This window comes from Pyxicephalus adspersus, chromosome 2 (genome assembly GCF_032062135.1).
Source record: "Pyxicephalus adspersus chromosome 2, UCB_Pads_2.0, whole genome shotgun sequence".
Taxonomy (NCBI): domain Eukaryota; kingdom Metazoa; phylum Chordata; class Amphibia; order Anura; family Pyxicephalidae; genus Pyxicephalus; species Pyxicephalus adspersus.
Window position 1 is genome coordinate 103,897,695 of NC_092859.1, and position 21,182 is coordinate 103,918,876.

The window sequence follows — 21,182 nt, forward strand, 5'->3', positions numbered from 1 at the left end:
GCTGGCAGCTTTGCTGTGTGCTGGTAGAGGCAAAACGGACCATGGGCAAATATATTTGCATGCAGCTGCAGCCACAGCAGTTTCTGGGCGCACAGCAAACCACATTATAGGCAAACCCATTTGCATGCAGCTGCAGCCGCAGTGTAAACCTTAAACAGCAACCGAGCAGCCAAAAGTGATCTGTCGGTAACTGCTCTGCGTTCTACCATAGGCACATGCAAAAATGGTCCCCACCCACTTCAGATGCTGGGACTGTAATTGAGCCCATGTCAAAACGCTGCAGCTCACTGCAGGTTGGAAATGGCCTATAATGGCTGATATTTAGGACATCAGACATTTCTGTTTGATTCTGTCCACTGCCCAATTCACTGTATTGATGGGGTCACCATTACAATAAGCAGCACAGAAAGCCTAACCCAGCTGTTGGTTGTGATCTGTGAGGATCTTTGAGACTAAATACCTTCACTTTAAATGCACCCAGCAAGCTTATGCATGACCTGTTTTCAACAGCTTGTTAGGAATATGTAAATGGTCCACTGTCTATAGGCAAGGCACAGGTGCACGTGAAGAAGGCAATCTAAGCAATGACAGCCTTTCTGGGTTTCTAATGAAATGTTCATTCAATTCATGTAATTCAAAATAAAAATTTAACCTAAAGAAGAACATTTGTTGCGATGAAGTTTAAAAAAAAAACGTTTTCCTCTAATAGAAACTGGCAGCTTAAAAAACATCACTGTGTTTTGATACATACTTTATTGTTTGTATGTTAATCCATGTGCTTTTTCTCTTTAGGTAAACATGCTAAATATAAAATAATAACACTTGGTCCAAAACTAAATATTTTTGGAAAGATATCTTTTTGTACACTTTAAAGACACATTAACCAATCTGCAAACAATCAGATAGAGAAATTATCAATTTTCCATATGTAAACTTGTTTGTTGATGCTGAGATCTAAGTACAAGTCAGACATTCTTTTCCCGTCATTTCTGTTATTTGTCCAATTTTCCCCTGACTCATAAAACATGTTTTTCTCCATCAAATATATGCTATATATAGCTCATATTTGCTGATTTACCTAATTAAAGCAAATGTTTCCAGTTTCAGTAATTCTGTAGGCAATTATAGATCATTAATGAACTTTAAATGTCTATAAATAGCACATTTTAATTTATATTTGCAGTTTATTGAAGTTATCTTTTTTTTCATAATTCCTAGGTTGTTGTCTAGACATTTGAACTGACAGGTTAAAAATAACATACTGTACACTGGTATTTGCTATTTCAATAAAGCTTTATTTTGGAAAAAAATACCCATAAGATAGCTTGCTTTTTAAAATTGCGTTCCTCACTGGATGTACCACTGGAATTTTAATTTATCATTAAAGTTTAGTTACTGTCTCTTTCATATTTAAGGTTCCATCTCTAGTTTCTACTGTCATAAGTCCAGATCTGCAAACTCCAGCTACCAAGTTTTGTCTCAAGCAAAACAGTCATCAAGGCTACAACTTAAATGTGTGGGCTGTTGATTTTTTTCATGTACTAGCAGTTCTACCATCTACTGAATCCCACATGATACAGTTCTCCATTAATCTGGGATGCGGATCTCATCAGCCAGGAAACAGGTAAAAAAAAACAATATTCGTTGTGCTCCTATCTACAATGCAAAGTACAAACACCACTTGCTTTAGTTCAACAGTGTCAGAAACTTATGCAAAAGTTTTTATTTTGAACACTGCTTGTGATGTATAAATCAAACAATAAAGCTTCTGCTGCGCTTACTGAATGAAAAATTACCCAATGTGAATATGTGCTTAAACCAAACATGAAAATGTCTTTGATTTATATGTATTAATCAGTGTTTACATTTTCACCATTTTATTTTTTCTGTAAAGAAAAATAGTCCAGGGTGACAAGAAATTCTCTAATGTATTCACTATACCTTGTGAACCAGAACTATCAATGGACAATTGCTGCAGATCAGCTGACATTTCTGCTATTTATAGAAGGAAGTGTCCTGCTAATTAATCCTGCTGACATATCTTGCCTGATGCCCTTTACACATCACAGGAACTCCCATGGTGGGCAGAAGGGCTTTCCTGTCAGGAATACAAGGCATAAAAGGCCACACATTACACAGTGTCTCTGTAGACTGAATGGATGATAAGGGCTCTTCAATAAAATGCAAAGCATTCATTCATATTTGCCTTCGTGAAACACTTGTGTGTTACTATGAGTATAGGTTAAGATGTGTTTACCATGATAAATATATATATATATATTTATATAAAGCCTATGGCTTTTATTTTGTGGCCTCATTATTTCTATATTTTTATTAAATAAATATTAATGGAACATTATATTTACTACCAGTGTGAGCTTGGAATTTTCAACTAATCATGGCCGGTCTTGGTCGTTACTGCATTCGGAATGTCTACCAGAGCTTTGTGCTGGACCCCATCTTCCCCACAGCACTGTCTACTCATCAGACAACTACAGTGGGTATGGCATTTTGTGCACATTTTCTGCCAGTCTTTCTTAAGTGATTCAGTCAACCTTACCATTCTTTGCTGCAGTTTTCTAATGTTATTACCAAATAAATAAATTATGAATAAGGAAAAGATCACTGTAGAACTAGATGCAAATGAGTGCTAATGTTTTCACTAGAGAAAAGTTGGACTACAGAAAATTAATTCCAAAAAAACATACAGGATAGTGCCTCTTGTACTGTTTTATTACTATCTTCAGTCTGTAATATGTAGGCTTTGTACACTTTTATTGAACCATTCTTCAGTGCTGTAATTCCTCCTTATGTCTGTGTTTATTTGCCTTCCTATGCTGGGTGTAGTGCCTATTTACTTTGGTTCTCAGTTCTCTGAAGCCTATTGTAACATACTAGTATGGCTCATGGTTAGGGAGGACAACTACAGTCAGTAGATGAGATAAGCATCACAAAGACTTGTATATAAATGTTTCACATTACAACATATTCCTAACTTTTACTTTGTATCTGTTTTTCCAGGTGGAATAGAATTACTATCCCTCTTCCAAATGCAGCTCTGACAAGAGACACAAGAATTCGCTGGAGACAGAATGGGCCAGTTATGGGAAACATGTGGGCACTTGATAACAGTTAGTATTGTAACCTAAATTATTCAACCTTTTTTTTATTCAAAATGTTAAAATTACTGTAAATACCATAATCATTGGATCAGCGTATCTTTAAACTATATTTAGGCTATACTATAACCTTTATTTTTTTTAAGAAAAAATGTTTGTTCAGGCTACCTATTTTTTTAAATACATATTCAATACAAAGGACCTGATTTATGAAAGCTTTTGCTAGCAAATAGCAAATGACTTTGAAGAAAACCATTCCAGGTTTGCTGGATCACCTAGCTCCACTGATGAAAGTGTATCTACTCTGACCTTGGAGAGCTTTAATAAATCAGGCCCAATATGTCAGTAGTCTGTTAATAGAGACCTTTTTCACAGGTTTGTGTTTTACTATAGGCCCATGTTAATAATGAATGAGGTCTTGAATTTAAACACTTGTTAGTATAGTAAAAACCTAAATTACATATGTAATGTGTACAGGGATTTTTGAAAGTATGCAGACTTTGTCCGCTTTAATGTGGTACTGGGTTGTACATAATGCCTACAAGAAGCAACACAAGCTTTGCACATGTTTTAACGTATGCATAAAGTGTTATGACGTATAGGGAGTTACAAAGGGACTGTGATACATAGAAAGCATGCAACAGTCACTTTTTATTACACCATCCTTCATTCTGTTTTTGTACATGCAGATAAAGGGGAGTTATATCATATACAAGCATTAACCAGAAGCAAGCACAATATAAAAAAAAACATCTTTTTGTATTTCATATTTTTTCAGTGTTTTTCTATCTACTACCTGGGGGCTTAATATGCATACTGTTTATGCTGTTTAAATGATTTTGTTAACTATTTAACCACAGAATAGGTGTCAAAGATTATACATCCTATTATCAACTCCCAGTTTTAATTAACTTAGACATAATATAGAACTGCAGCCAAACCCTTTTTTTTATTTCTTTAGAGAGAGAAGTTCTAGATCTCTGTCTTGCTTTTAAGAAAGACTTAACCCTCTAGAAGATTCCCACTATAGGGACCACTAGGGCATTGCTGTGATACAAACTTTCTGTTTCTATTTCTTGAAATAAACACTACATATATGCTTTTGTAAATTTCACTAGCACTAGTGAGCTTTTTAATAGTTACCTGCTGGATTCCTTAGAAGGATTTGTAAATAATGTACCTAAATGGGGGAATACATGTTGTTCAGCTTACAGTAGTGCCTTAGGACCAACAGAGACTGAAATTGAAGGGAGAGCTTCCCAATGGGAACTAAGGCAGCAAAAAACACAAGGATCTAATTCTCCCCTTTATCTAAGGGAAACTGGAAAAATCAACTGTAAACCTGGATTATGTCATTCTTTGGAATCATGACTTGCATTTGGTCTCACTTCCTCAGATGGGAAACTATTTTAAAATGAGAAGGGAGGTGGGCAGACTGGGATGGGGCTAAAATATAATTTAATTTCTTTGTAAGTTTGATTATTATTTTGCATGGAACTGTTTCAACATATGGCAAAGTAATGATTTGTCTGCGGCTGCTTTGCATTTTTGATTGCCAGCTGAGATGCCGATTGTGGAGGCGGAGTGTGAATTCAATAAAAAACATCAACTTCTTTGATAAACACACAGACCTGTAACTCTTTACAGTTTATCATTTATTGCTACTTTATTGCTACTTATATATTTCATGTTTCAAGAAAATTCAGCAGTCTGCAATAAGTTATTTATTTTTCTAAGAACATTTAAAGGTGACCATCACTGACATTATCAGACTCCTTTATGATCTATATTTAATCATTAGTGTAGAACAAAGTACAGTAACTGAAGTATTGACTAAATGTAGTAACATGGCAGCAAGTCAGACTGCAGTGCTATGTTCATTTGAGCACAGAAAACTGACAGCAAATGGTACCTATGGATTACTGTGCTTCATGTATACCAGCAAATAATTCTTAATAAATCTTTACTGCAGTAAAGATAAAAATATAAAAGGAAGCTTTAAAGGGGCATACAATTGCTATTACATGCTAAAGGTGCGTACACACTTCCAATTTTTATCGTTCCAATCGAACAACGAACGATCGATTGGGCAAAAAATCGTTCGTAAAAAAGTAACCAACGACGCCGACGAACGAGGAAAGTTGTTGGAAACGAACGACCGGACCGGCGGATCGGATTGGGCGACGATCGTTGAACATCGTTCGTGTGTACGGTCGTTCGTTGATCGTCCATGTTCAGAGCATGCGTGATGAACGAACGTCCGTTCACTTTCCTGTCGTGCACATAGTTCCTCTATCGCTTAAACGATCGTATCTATTGTGTGTACAATATCTACGAACGATCGTGTCGTTACCTCTATGTACAGGATCGGTGCTATACGATCGTTCGTATATATCGTGCAGGAACGTTCGTCTTTCGTTTTCCGACGATAATAATTGGAAGTGTGTACGTAGCTTAAGTCTTTTATCCAAGCATAGTTATAGTACACAAAGTTAACCAAATGTTAAAAGTTCTCAACAGTTGCTTAGCCATATGTGAATATTCTAATTATAGATATACTTAGGGGCAGCCATATTTGTTCAATCTGCATAGGAAAAACAGTGATGAAATTTTCGTAACAAAAGGAAATAAAACTGTGAATGGAGCAGGTCATTCAAATTTTAAAATAAATGTTAGACACTTGCTTACTAATATTACACTATAGCTGCCCTAAAATATACCCAACACCTGCTTACTGAATTAAAATGTGGTCCATATTTCAAAATACTGTATATATGCAAAATGACTGGGTCAGATAGTCTTAGATATTCTTCTTGATTTGACCTATATGCCCTGACTGCCCACAGACACCGCTTTACAGTATATAACTACATTGTGCTACAGAACATAGCTTCTTGGCCATCACCCATTCACTTTCACTTAGCTTGACTCAATACAATTTTATTCAGTATTTATTAAAAAAATAAAAAACACTTATGCTACACTTCATATGCTATACTTTCTATCACATATTATGTGCATACAAAGACCAGGAGAGTTTAATGGCCATAAAAGCACATGCTGGAATTAAAGAACAAATGCATTTTTAACATACAACAAAAGATAAAATAACCCCCCCCACACACACACACACACACACACACACACACTTAACTCCATTTTACATGTGCAGATTCAAAATGGAACATATATCTGAAGGAATGAAAAGCATGAGATCAAACCTACTTTAGGTTGCCCATGGGGCCCAGCGAATTGTAGCTAAGCTGTAGCAGTTGTAGCTAATATTCTACATATAAGGATTCCACAAGGCAGGGCAATTAGCAAAATATATACCGGAAATATTGTGGTTAGAGCAAACATTTTTTGATATTTCCAGTTGTATTGCATTAGAGAGATTTCCCACTGCCTATTTCCCTAGAGACCAGACAGAAAATTAATGAAAGCTTACCAACAGGAAAAAAACAGCATTAAAACTGTGTGGCACAATTGCTTGTTAAATGTGCATTAAGATCACTCCAGGGTTATAAGACAACTGATTGTAGACCAAGATTTGAGGGGCTTTCTCTTCTTTTTATATTTCATTGTGGAATAAACAACCCAGTTCTCCTCTTACTGCACTATTTGCTAGGAGCTAGTCTCTTGATAAGAATGTAGCAGGAATTATCAGTTCTACCACTAGCTGCATCTTACTAACTTTCTTTATCCACTGTTGTACTTGAAATACTCTTATGTTCTAATAGATTTAAAGATATTAAGTAAAGTAATGACAGTACCTTCAGCAAGCATTTACTTCAATTGACTTTTTTTAAAGTTTTAGTGAGCTGAGTAAGAGTCAAGCGTATTTCCTTGCTTTTTAGCAACTGTTAGCCTTCGAGGCTTTCAGGTAATTATAATATAATGTATTGACATAGTCATTGCCAATTACAAGGATGCAAGTGCCAAAACAAAGTCTGCATAGATTATAGGGAGGTGAGATTTTTATTACCAGAAAATGGGATGTAGCTAGTGGCAAGTTAAAATGATATTTTTTGTATTTAAGCAGAAACTCTTTAAAAATGATATATCAGTTGTTCATGGTTGCCTGTCAGTTAAATGTTCTACTGCATTGTTACGTCTCCTGGGGATCCCAGCCGTGAGATGTTCCCATAAGGATTCTTGGTTCCAGTGATCTGTCACAGCCATTAGAAAGACAAGTGATAGTACTCATCCCTAACTAATTAACATTGTATCATCATCACTTACAAAGAAATCATGCCTTCAACGTGTTGGAAAACCTCAATGGGAGAGAGCTCTGCTTATTCCTGTTATGTCTTTTCAGCTGCCCTACTGGTTAAAATTCACTAAAAGCAAAATGGAAAAGTAAAAAAGAATTCAAGCTGCTTTAGTCTGTAATGTCCAGGAGGCTGTGAGTTAATAAACAAACATATCTTATTGACTAGTTATCACTGAGATCACTGTTTCCCAAACTGACTAATCAATATAACCTAAACAAGAATGAAGGCCTATGTGACTATTCTACAAGTTAAATTGCTAGTAACTCTAGGGTAAATATTAATAATAAAAAAAGTTGTAAAACACAAAGGTAAATGATTAAAAAGTGTTACCTGGATTATTATGTAACATTACAGGGACACATTTGGTAACATTACAGTAATTCTCAGTGTTTTCTAACATTTTGCCTAAAGAGTTTCTTTATACTTTATATAGACATGGAATGCTACATCTAATTACCATGACTTGACCAAAGATTTGATTATAATGCAATGGTTTTTTACACCATGCAGACATAGGACGCTACATCATTTCTGCATGACATAATCATAATACAGTTGCATAATTGCATAATACACTATGCAGACACAAGACAGTGCATCTGTCTGTTATGACAAGTTCTTTTATAATCTATAGACATCAGACGCTACATCTACGCACCATGAGGTGACATGGTAATGAATGTTTGGTTGTATATTTTTTTCACATATATAAAGCACAATAGGATAACCTTCTTTGTATAAAACAATGTCAGTACGTGTAGGAAATATTCTCTCATGATCAGAAATATTGAATAAACTAGTATTGTCTTCTTCACTGAGGGACAATAAAAACTGTATGTATATATATATATATATATATATACAGTGTGCCAATGTTTGAACAATGAGAAGCAATATACTGTTTAAAGCATCACAAGTTCAAATCAAGTAAATTGTCCTTTACCAGAGTTTGGTGTAGTGGGTCCATTTTTAACTTCACATTCAAAATTTTGATTTGTCTGCCATAATCAGTTGAATGGTAAACAGATGTAGAATGATATTACCAATATTCCATCAGCAGAATAACTGTGGGACATTCCCTCCCCTGAAGCAGGGTGCCTCAATTTTAGGTTCCTTTCTATAATGATATACAGATTTTTCACCTGGTGACTTAAGTGGTGAAAATAGGGTAATACAAATAATTCAAAAAGATCAACTTAATAGTAGGTTACCTTTCTGGAGTCCCAAGCGTGACACAGTAAAGGACCATCAGCACTTTATCAGTCACCAAAGTTGGTCAGAATGTTGGTTAGTCATAATGCTGCCTCAAGGCAAACTCCAGCAAAGATTCAGCATATACAGATCAGTTTGTTCACCCCTAAATGTTACTTTACTCTTCTAAGCCTTTTCAAAACTCATTATGACTGTTAATGTAATACAACTCTTATTGGTACAGGTTGCTGTCCAATTTCTACTTTACTTTACTCTACTTTAGTTTTCAAACTGCTGTGCAGTGTATTACAAGAGACTGAAATCTAGACAGACTGATGTTTTTTTTCTTAGGTATATGTAAAAAAGTAAATAAAAAAATTAGTAATTTTTTTAAAGCTGCCTTATACTCAAATGTAAGAATCCTGGAAGCCAACTGGGTTCAGTCCACAGCCTATTTCCTTTAAAAATATCCTCATATTTGAAGATATAATTCCCTGAAAATATTACAAAATAAGATGTAAAAGCTTTTTTTCAACAAACATCATATTTTTTTCCACAGAGTCCTATCCTTGCCCATCATGAAATAAGCTCTTCAGGTCCAACATAATTCTGATCTTATGTTATTTAAGACATAAAGGGTCTGTGCTGCAGTGCTGTGCTAAGCAGGCACAATTTATGAGTGTGATGTTAGCCTGCTTGTGTTAATTTACTAGAAAATGGGGACTCATAGTGTTCAATACAGTTATCATGTCTTGGATCTCTTAAAATGATCTTTGCAGCTGAGAGTATCCATATTGTTATCTCCACAAATCAACTGACTTCTAAATTAATTCTCTCGTACAGTATACATTGGCCCGTCCTGTCTGAAATACTGCTCTGGTCGAGGACAATGCACAAGAACTGGCTGCAAGTAAGTGTCCAACATTTCTTAAAAGTACCCAGCTGTAGCTGCTTGAAGATGTTATTACTACAGTGAATATCAGGCCTCCTATATGCCACTTTATTGGGACTGATGAGTATCTTTACTATTGATTTTTCTACTGTTCTTTATTGCCTAATCATTCTTGTCATGGCTTAAATTTCAACCACATTCAAGACATGGAGACTTATTTTTACTAAATTATGATGATGCTTTGTACAGCTGATTTGCCTTTAAGGGCAAATTTAGCTGAAACAGAAAGTATTGGAATATTTAATTACTTTTTTTGCAAATATGCAGGGCCTAACTCACAATGTGCATGCATTATTGGGAGTCTATGCCATTCAGGCTTTTATCTGACAATGTAATTATGTTCTCACAACAAGCATCTGGCTCTTCCAACTTTTTGAATTTTATTACGCCAGTATAGTGTTATGGATTAGATATTTAGGAATATATATTTTAAAAAATGTTAGCTGCTTTATAGGGAATGCATAATATGTTACCAGCCTTATCTATGCATATGTTTTAAATGATTTTCTATTGTTTATCTTTTAGATGTGAACCTGGCTTTTCTGGGCCTGCATGTGAAATGGCTTCACAAACCTACCCTGTATTTATATCAGAAAGCTTCACCAGTACCAGACTTTCCTCCTACCACAACTTCTACTCTATCCGTGGTGCTGAAGTTAGTTTTGGCTGTGGTGTACTTGCAAGTGGCAAGGCTTTGACTTTTAACAAAGATGGGAGAAGGCAGCTTATCACAACCTTTCTTGACAGCTCACAGTCCAGGTCAGTCAATGTGAATGTCTTAGGTATAGTTAAAGTCCTTAAGGTTATAAAATCCCCAAATGTATTATTTCCTTTAGGCATATTACATATAACTTTTTTGCTTGTAGAAATGATAGTATGGGGTGTTTTTGTAGCTGTATTGTTCATATATGCATTTGTTGTGTATGGCAGCATTTCCGAATGATATACGGTGTAAGAAAGAATGTTTTCCAATTGTCCCACTTGTATGAGTTATGTCAAACTGCAACAAATCACCACTATCTTAAAAAAATGGTCTGTTGTTTCCAAAATGTTTACCCTGATTCCCTGATAATTCCCCCTTTAGGGACACCTAACATTAGTTTTAATAAACCAAGGTTGTATTAGGAACCTAATTCATGATCAATTTGATGTGCAGTAATCAATGTGTTATCTTTGTATTGAATTCAGCCCAGTATTATAAACATTGTTACTGCATTTTGTAGTTTACACTTGCTTACCAATAACAGTTTATGTAAATATAAACTTAAATTTAGGTTAAAAAAACACTGTCTGTCTCAGTGATCTAGAGATGCTAACAGCTTAGGCAGGTCAGGGCTGATGAACTGGAACCTAGCCACCTGTTTTTTTTTACAGAAGTTGTGATGGGGTTTGCTAATGATATAGAAGATAATTAGCATGAATTTATTTGCTAAGCCTGATGGATTAGTTATGTTAACTCCATTCATCATTTTATCATTATTCAATCATTTTCTTAAGCTCACAAACATAAATAACAATTTGATATGGAATTTGTTTTTGAAAATGAAAATGTTATGCAATTGTTGAAAGCTTTTTCTTTTTCTTCTCATAAGCCATTACTTTACCATCTCTTGTTCCAACTCTAAACGCAATTATCATCAGTCTTAAGCAAGTAGATTTTTAAGAACTGGCAATCTGTGGGGTAAACTTTGGGAATATATGTTTAGAGTCAATTGTTATATGCCATATACACCATATTTAATACAGGTAAAATTAATGAAAAAACATAAAAAAACAAGCAAAAAAAAAAAAAAAACAAGCAAAACATAAAAAACAAGCAAGTTTATCACTTAAATTTATCATAAGTGAATGTTAATATTACTGTACATTAGGATTTTGCAGCCTACTAACAATTATTAGGTATTGCTTTATGTGTGTATAGGTTTGTAACTATAAGTACAAATAAAAAAAGAAATATTTTTCCCCTGAGTGTGATAATAGAAATCATGGGAAATTAACAATCAAAGGGAATTAAAGTGCTTATGTATTTTATATATAGGTTTCTGCAATTTACTTTAAGAATTGGAAGTAAATCTGTTCTCAGTACGTGCAAAGCCCCTGACAAGCCAGGAGAAGGTGTTTTACTCCACTATTCTTATGACAACGGCATTACATGGAAACTGATGGAACACTATTCTTATCTTAACTACCATGAACCAAGGTATGTGGAGTGCATTTGTGTTTAAAGTGATGTATGCTTCTGTTTGAAGGATAATTTAATTTACTGTCTGGACACTTGATAGCAAGGGCACAGCAAGCTTTCAATTACCAGTTTTATCTAAGTAGTGTACATTACTGCTGATACATTTTGAGTCTGAAATGTGCAACATAAAGCAATAACTAGTAAATTGTTTCAAATAAAGATATGATTTCACTAATGCAACAAGAATAAAATAAATTGCAATATACTTCCCTGTTATGGCCAAGGAATAAATACAAAATTTAACTTTTTACACAAGAATTTTTTTTTTAAATAAAGGTTTGGAAATATAAAAAATAGAAACTATATGCAGAAATGCAACCACATACATTTACATATGTACATTTACTAATGTACAAATTACTGAAAATAGATCTTGACAAATTTCAATAGGATGTTTTTGAGCATCACATCTAAAGGGGTTGTAAACTTTTTATTTAAATGTAAATTGAATTGGTCAGAACATGAAACACTTAATCAAAACATCCAGCATGTGGGACTTGTATTTTATGCAGGAATATTGTTTAGTTGAAGGACAAATACATGTTTCAAGGCCACACTATGACAGTTACCATAACAAAATGGTTGTGATCATAGCAGTTGATTCACTATATGAGTTTAGGCTGTTTACTCAGCAGTGATTTATCACTCTGCAAGACATATTTTACTTTAATTGTGTTGAAATTGTTGTTGCACCATATTGTTTAAAAACGTAACAGAGAGTGATATTTTGCTGTTTAGATATAACAATAGGCATGCACACTACTTTGCCGCTTCCTTGTAAATCTCTAAATGTAGCATCTACAGAAGACAACATCTATCCATCTGAATGGCTGACTTTAATCAGTGCCAAACTCCCATTCTGATAATCTGGCAGAGTTCAGACACTGTCTCCCCCCCCCCCCCCCCGCCTCCTTTAGATACCGTTCAAGACCTTTCCCCCAGAGAGCACTCTATACAGAGGTAAGTGAGGAAAAGAGAGTAAGGAAAGCTTTTATGAGGGCTTTAGAGCTCTAATTATCCTTTACCTTTTCCACAGCCCAGCCATCATCTATCACTGAGCAGAATGCTCTGAATCACTGTGTTGGCGGGAAAATGTCCGGCAAGTTTAAACAACCGACCTTCCTTAAATGTGGTCATGGAGCTCACGCTGCACGTGATGACACTTCCCAAGCACTTAGGCTGCTCAGCCACTGTCTAGTATTGAAGCACGCATTTGCAGCCTATATTCACAGGCTGAGCTGTCATTTTCACTGACAGCTGTTCCCCTTCACAGGCTTTTATGAACTTGGAAAATCCGTTGAAAACTGGTGCCGGAACTCAGAAAAATAAACCCTGGCTTTAATTCTAAAACACATCTCTATAAAGTTTTTTTTTCAACTTATCTCTGCTGCATAGTTTTGTTTGTCTTGTTCTAAGCGGAGGTTCGGTTACATTGTGGTCACATGAATTAATAAGAGACATTTCATTTAGAGACATTTCTGATATCTCTCAAACAGTTCGGCCGAGAGATCTCCCAACTTGTAGTCTCTGCCCTTGGAGTGTTTTCCATCCTCTCATTGTATTTTTTATGTTATAACATACATGTAAAAAAAAAAAAACACCACACAAAAGAAACAAATGTCAATCCTAATACCAGGAACCTAATTTACAAAGATTATTGTTAGTTTCCAAATGACAAATAATAAGGACATTTTATGTTTCACATTCTAACAAACACTTAAATATAATTTTGGGAGTATTGATTATGGTTTCCTGTTAAAGGAATACAGAAAAGCTAAAATTTGTTCAGATGACCTATAAAAGGATCCATAAGGATAATATTGGCTTGACTATAAACCCATTCGTAAGGTGGTATATAAGCTGGTAGAAGCTACTACACCATAATCTAAAAACTATCCACAAAGTGTCAGGCAAGTCTTGTAATATCATTTTAAAGTATTGATGAGGCTGCTTGGGATTTATGTCCCGTAATGTAGAACACTAAGGGGATTCATTATGTGCTGCTCTCAGCTCAACATCCATATATTTCACATAATGAAAAGGAGCGAGACATGCATTATGCATCATTCGGATCACACACGTCTGTGTGTTGTAGGCTGTGTTTGGTATTACAAAGTACTGTGGCCTTATTCATAAATCTGCTATCAATATGATGAAATTCCTAGACTGAAAGCCTGACATTTAATACTATAAGCTCATAGCCACACAGTTATTTGAGATTTCATAGGAATAATTAAAAGAATATCTCTTTCACTTGTGTGGTCTGCTCCCTTAATGCTGAAATGAAAATGAAGTGGATGGAGCATTAAATTATTGACTTCTGTTGTAACATGGAATGGTTGTTTGGTATAATCAGACTAGCAGAAATAAACAACTGAAACTCATTAGCACACAATAACATGTTCCAGGATCATCTGGTATTTTTAATTTAACATGTTTTAAACAGAAGACCTAGAAATTATTACTTCACTGAAGAAGTGATTTATTAAATATTTATTCATCCTAAATGTACACTCATATATATATACACTATATGTTTTATGCAGAAGTAATTTTAAAAGATTTTACTGGCTGCAGCTTTTTTAGTAACTGTATCAATTTTAAATAAAAAATCCAGGTTTACATCAATGGAGAGACAAATTTCATTTTTAGTGAAGAATTTGGAGCAAGACTAAATTCCCTTAAGATGTAAGTCTCTGCACTATAAGCAGGACCCCACCACCAGCTGTGACAAATCTTGGCTGTGCAAACAATCAAAGAAAATATTCAAATAAAGTAACACACTACAGGCACCTGAATTGAGTTGAAAAGTAAACTAGTTTTACTGTCTTGAATTCATGCTTGATATCAGTTTTCTAGAATGGCTTCTTTGTTTCTCATTTCTCAAACTAAAGCAGAAATCTGCACACTTGTGGCTTATCTGTATTCTTAACAAGTTAACGAAAAAACACAATTTTAATAAACATACCTTTATTTAAAAACAATACCAGGGCTAAGATAGGGTTGGGATAACTACAAGTTTTCAGATCCTAGTGCATAATAATTCATTTAAATTGTTGTCGGTCTAATACTGGGAGTTGCTGACAGGAGGAAATAGTGACCTATTAAGCGTTCTAATGCTCCTTTACTGTTCAGTCAGAAGGCTGCTAACATATTGGTGTTAATCTTGTATCTGTTACTGTATAAGGAAAAATGAGGTCACCAATTTAGATTTGCAGTCAGTTGGTGATACCTACATTACAAGACTGGCTGCCCACATCTGGAGATTTCCAGTACAGGGAGGATTTTGTGCAACCTGTCTGTAACAGAAGCTATCAACTAAAACTTCCCATGGAATACATTGGTGATTTTTAAAGATATAGTGCAAGCAGACCAAGGAAACCAGTGGCATAAGGTTCACCCTTCATCTGTACAACTATTAAAAATCTGTATATTATATAGTTTACCATAGCTTAATCTTATTTAGATGACTAAATATTACGAAAACATTATATTGATTTGTGGGTCTTAATTACATGTCATAATATAACAAATGTTTTTCTTGTCACCTGCTACCAGGTTGGGGCCAAAGCAAACCAATGAATAATTTACTGACTATTCAGGAAAATGACATTGCTTCAGCATTGCGGAGTGTTTTCTCTACTACCAAATGCAGTAATTGCTGCAGGAGATTAGATATTATTCTTAATTTTCTTTGCAGTTTGTCAAGTGCCCATTTGTTGTCATAGCTGCCACAGCAAATCAAATGACTTTGTACGCTGGACTGCACCCTTAGGAATAGGTTAGGGTGTGATTTCCATGCAATGAAAGCAAATGTTTATACACTTCAATAGTCTATAATCGGCTTTTGACACAATTATCTTTGTAACATGCAGTCAAGTGAATGTGAATTAATTCCAAAGAAACCCATATTTTATGAAAAGTAAATGCACTGACACCTACATATAGATTTCTTTATTTTATATTTACTAAACAGTGCATCTATGTTTTTACTAGTACATACAAAAAAAATCTTTTTTTCAGTACATCTGTACACTGCATTTGCATAAGCATCCAGTGTACATAAACACATGCGGTAGAACTAGTGACACTAAGGAAAATATTGAAAATGAATATATGTATGCACATCTGTGTAAGAGTATTTCTACTACAAATCTATTGTGGTCACTTATTTTGCATGTTTGAAGCTAAACTTTAATTTTTCCTTTTATGTGTCAAAATTCAAACAAAATGCATTGAAAATGCACATAAATCTATTGGAAAATGTGCTTATCTGGTTTCTGATGGTTTTTCAGCAAAATTTAAATTTAAATACATTCAAATGAATACTTTTTTGCATAAATTCTTCTTTCAGCACAGTCTCATGCATGGTACATTAGATAATACAGCCCATTTGTCCTGTATGTGATTTACCCTTAAATTTGACAATGTACATTTGCATGTACATACACAAGTAATTTGTACTTCCAAATACCTTGTTGACAAGACAATAGTTCAAGGTACCTCCAAAAATCTATAAATGAATTTGCTTTAAAGGAATACTTTAAAAAGCACAGCATATTTCACTCATACAAAAAAAAGCAAATATTTTCAAGAATTACATCAATAAAGGTCTGTACAGTGTATATGATGCAGGTCATCAGCCTATAAAGATGTTATAAGGAAGATTCATTAGTCCCCTGCAAGTCATTTGAAATGTATCATGTGTGAATAGCAGTGAATAGCAGAAACACATTTAGGAAATTTGAACAGCTCCTGCTCAAAGGTTTGATCCCATTAGCAATTTAAAGGGATATGAAGCCTAGATGGTGTTGGTATATAGTAAGTGTGGCAGACTCATCCTAAACAGTATCTCCATCTAATGCTGTAAATCAAGGACATATTTGGTCATAATAAATATTATTATCATGTCTATATATTCATGCAGAATATGTCAAAAGCAGTAATAAAATTGGAGTAAGATGGGATAAGTGTGGGTTTAGTGGATGATAGAGGAGGGTACGATGGAAGAGGGTGTGAGAAAAGGTAATCAGTAAGTGGGCTTCCTGAGAGTCATTTTGGCATGTGAAGTTCAGAAGTGGATGCAAATATACGTTAGAGAGGCCAAAGTAGGTTATTTCATTAGCAAAAAGCATTACGTTCACATAAACATTCTTGGTTAGAAGTGGTAGATACTGCTACATTGTGAAGTAGTTATTCAATTCTATCTCAAGCCATCAATGTTCTGAAAAGAGTGTTGTCATTTTCCAGAATAATATCTGTGGAACTACCCGAAGAAGCAAAACAGTTTGGAATTCAGTTTCGATGGTGGCAGCCATACCATTCTGGACAAGGAGAGGATGTGTGGGCCATTGATGAGATCATAATGACATCTGTACTTTTTAACAGTATTAGCCTGGACTTTACCAACCTAGTGGATGTTACTCAGTCTCTGGGTTTTTACTTGGGAAATGTACAGCCATACTGCGGGCATGATTGGACTCTATGGTAAGATTTTATCACTTATATATTATTATATAAATGTCTTTTTGCATACAGTAATCCATTATTCTAAAGTGCCAACCATTTGTAATTCTAATATGTATAGCCCTACTTAAAGCTCACTATAATGTTCTTAGACATTATTAGATTCGTGCCTAATACATATTTTGGTATACATAGCCAGGTCTGGTGTCTGTTGTATCATCCAGAGCTTAATCTAGTAATATGAGTACATTAAGAAATGTTTAAAACCTGAAAATTCCAGTAAAAAGTATTCCCTGCTTTCTTGACACATGTGTGTCACATGTTCCATACAAAAGGAATACAAAAGGTGTATTGTTACCCCCCAGGAAGTAAAGAAAACAGGGTACTTTGAATATTATTGTTCTTTAATGAATTCAAACAATAATAGACCTGGATTAAACTAATTTAACTGTAAATCCCAAGCAACTGAAAGCAAGTACAATACATTTTAGCATACTTCCAGGGCAGTTCTCTGGACATAAAATAGTCTGAAAATAGTGACTGGGTTTATCCTTATGTGCTGTGCAAAGATCACCACTGCAAGTCCTCCAGACAGTCCAATATTGTGTCCTCCACATTATAGACCTCGCTTTGACGTGAAAAATTATGTTTTATACATGTGACATTGATAACATTGTCCACATTCTCTGATTTCAGTTGCATAGGGATTCATAGAACTGTTCATTTGTTGGATGCCAATCGACATATAGCTTAGCCCTTAGTCTAATAATAGTTGTACACTTTCATCTGCATGTTGTATCCTTCAAAAAAAGCTTTAATAATATTTTTATGCAATCCAAAGGCCTTAACAGCCATGAAAACATGCAGCATTGGTGTCACTCATTTATGGAGTGGCCTTGGGTATTGTCCAATGTCCAGCTTCCACCACATGGTTTAGAAATGGAAGACACATGAGCCTCCATATGTCCCCTCATTAACAGCTATAAATTTAAACGTGCTATTTACAATAGATGTAGGAACCATAAAAAGTATTATTTATAATTAAACAGTTTGGAACCACTTTTAGGGTCCTCTTCACCAACATGTGTTTTCCTTCTAGCGCCCAGTAGTAGTTACAGAACTTTCCAAAGCAGAATACATGTATCTTACAATGGACTAAATGGCATACGTCCCCAGAAAGAAACTAGAATGGAAGCCAATGATTCCCTTGTAGACAGAAATCTAGAAAAAATGTTACTATTTTTTTTTACCCTAATTAAACAATAAAGAAATGTATTTTTTCTTGCCTTAATGTCATCAGCATCTTTCCTTGTGACATGCTTTTTCTCTTATTGGTAATCTGCCAGGTAAAGTAGAGACATACAAACTGCAGTAGATCATCAAACGTGGAGACAACCTCATATAATCACCTAAAACCTTGTGAGGAAAAAAACTCAACTCCTAATCAAAGCTTTCTTTTGTTCGTCCTTGCACTTTGAAAGAATGCATCCAATATAGCAGATAATTGCCAAACCAAGGAGGGATAGTTGGTATAACTCCTGATAGGAGTGAATGTCCAAGTAAGGAAGCCTCTTAGTCTAAACAAAATAAAAGTTTTTTAAAGTATTCATACTAGAATAAAAGAACATCTATAGCCACCAATTTTTATTGATTCACCTGCAAACCAGAAATTTTGGCAAAAATCATCAAGGTGTGAAATACATTTGGCAAGGAGATATGAAGAAGAATGGCATTAGGGAATAGGAATAATTTGCTGTTTATACGTACCTCTTCTACTCCACTATTATCAGGTTGGTGCCTTATACAGTGGCCTAAAGGTTCTAGAGCCAGAACAAAGATAAGAGGGGATGAAGGGCAACTCTGCTGGGTACCCTTACATATAGGGAACTGAGCCAACTGGAGGCCCCAATATCGAACTGCAGCACTTGGGTTTGAATAAATGTCCTGTAGCCATGCCAAAAATTCTGAACTGAAGCCCCATTTCTGAAGAGCATAAAACATGTAGTACCAGGATCAAAAGCTGTTTCCAAGTCTAGCGATAGTATAAGCATTTCTTCAAGCCACTTTGTTGAATTTGCTTGATTTACCTATGTTACTATACTGCAATATTTTTTTCAGGTTTCTCCTAATTCATGAAAAAAATTGCTATTGGACCCAAAATAAAGATGTGACCAAATACAATGCTGATTGCTGATCCTATTAACAACACTACCTATAACCAACAACTCCTATTTTCCATGATCTTGAAAAATGTACTTTTTATTTGAAAGGCTGAAGATATATCCATATGTGACCTTGTTCTTCCCTATGGATTGTATCAAGGTCACTACAAGTCTCTAGTAAATTGCTAGTAGTTTAATTCCTATGACTTTCATCCAGCTGCCTGTCCATTTTGTTCTCATTTCTTCACACCCAGCTTTTACATAGATATAGATTTATGTGCATACAAAATATCCTCACAGGGGAACCTTGACAATTGCTTTTTCATTAGAATAACACAGTGGTCTCATAAATCACTGTGGATATGGTATCATCTTAAAGTGCATCATTTTCACTACAAATAGAAAGACTATTAACTGTTCAAGATACAGGAGTTACTTTCACATTGTAATAACACTGTAGTTTAAAAGTAAAAAGACCTTCATTAGTTCTAAGAAACCTGATGAGTAGGTTTGGAAATAGACTCTGAGATTGGTATTTCCTTTGTACTCTGCACAGGTCAGGTATGGTCATTTAGTGATTGTTGTAAGTTTACCTTCAAGGTAATTTAAAATTGACTGTTTTTTCTTGCATACCATGACATATTTTCATAATCCTATTTTGTGTATAGATTTTAGTTCTATATGGGAAACTGCAGTCCGTATCCTTACTGATTTTTGCTGCTAAAAAAATAGTTTCAGCTTTCAGTAGAGACTTCAAAAAACAAATTGTGGGTTAGTATGTTTTATATGGTTTGTTTTCACTTATTGCTAAGAAAGCTATACATGGGTTGTATAGTATCATACTGTAGTGTTTTTGTATGTATAAAGGCTGAGGGAGAGGGATGGCCTTGGTTTGTTGCAGTGACATGTCAAACTGTGTTACCACCAGCCTTTGAGTGTTGCGTTTGGCAGGGCTTTGCAAAACTTGAGACTGCCCTAATGAACATTTTAACGCCTTTGACAGGGAAATCAGTTTCCATACATGCGTTATGACTGTGTGTTCCTGACATTACACTTTTAAAAGATTGTACGGGTCTACACAATGTACTCTTGAATTTGTAAAGCTAATTTCCAAAGCTAGTAATAATTATGTACTATAATCAACATGATTGCTTTATGATTTTACCGTGTACAATGTTGGGTTTAGTTGGGTTTTGATTAATCATTTTTTTCTGGAGCTTGAAATCTATTAATGCCTATGATAAATGGAATTTTCTAATAAATGGCTAAGGGTCAATTACTAATAACACAATTTCCTTAATAAAAATTAGACTAGCTTACCAGTTTTTTTCCATATTATACATAGCTACTAACCTAAAACATTTCTTCAAACTGGGTGTCCACTTTTTACATTTTATTATAGAAGTTTGACTGCATTTTAGAAAATTGTATTGGTTTTGGGTTATTTCCCCTTTTTATTAACGATTTACTTTTTTTGTAATTTTTGTTTGTTTTGCACTTGTAGTCAGCTGCCTGTAAAGAGATGAATCACTACTGTCATGACCCATTTCAGTTATGCTTAAAAAAAAAAGTAACTCCGCAAAAAGGAGATTTGAACTTGACTTGCTGGCTGGATAGAAAACTACATAATATTACTGTGTAACCTGACTAAACTAATTTGGTTGATGTAAGAGTATCCTGAGGTAAAGAAAAGATGAATAATGCAATATCGGCTTCCATTAGCCCAGAATCACATAAGAAGAGTTGTGTAAAGCATTATTTTGGTGCCAAAAAGAT

The 21,182-nt window shown here is 34.7% G+C and overlaps 1 protein-coding gene across 1 annotated transcript in view; it reads left to right on the top strand.

Moving 5' to 3' along the window:
* Positions 1-21,182, top strand: part of RELN (reelin) — a 232,619-nt gene that overhangs the window by 132,376 nt on the left and 79,061 nt on the right. Inside the window, exons 14-20 of the mRNA XM_072399046.1 lie at positions 1,416-1,624; positions 2,373-2,501; positions 3,022-3,131; positions 9,428-9,494; positions 10,062-10,295; positions 11,575-11,736; positions 17,029-17,265. Coding sequence (XP_072255147.1) covers positions 1,416-1,624; positions 2,373-2,501; positions 3,022-3,131; positions 9,428-9,494; positions 10,062-10,295; positions 11,575-11,736; positions 17,029-17,265 — 1,148 coding nt within the window. The remainder of the gene's footprint in view (positions 1-1,415; positions 1,625-2,372; positions 2,502-3,021; positions 3,132-9,427; positions 9,495-10,061; positions 10,296-11,574; positions 11,737-17,028; positions 17,266-21,182) is intronic.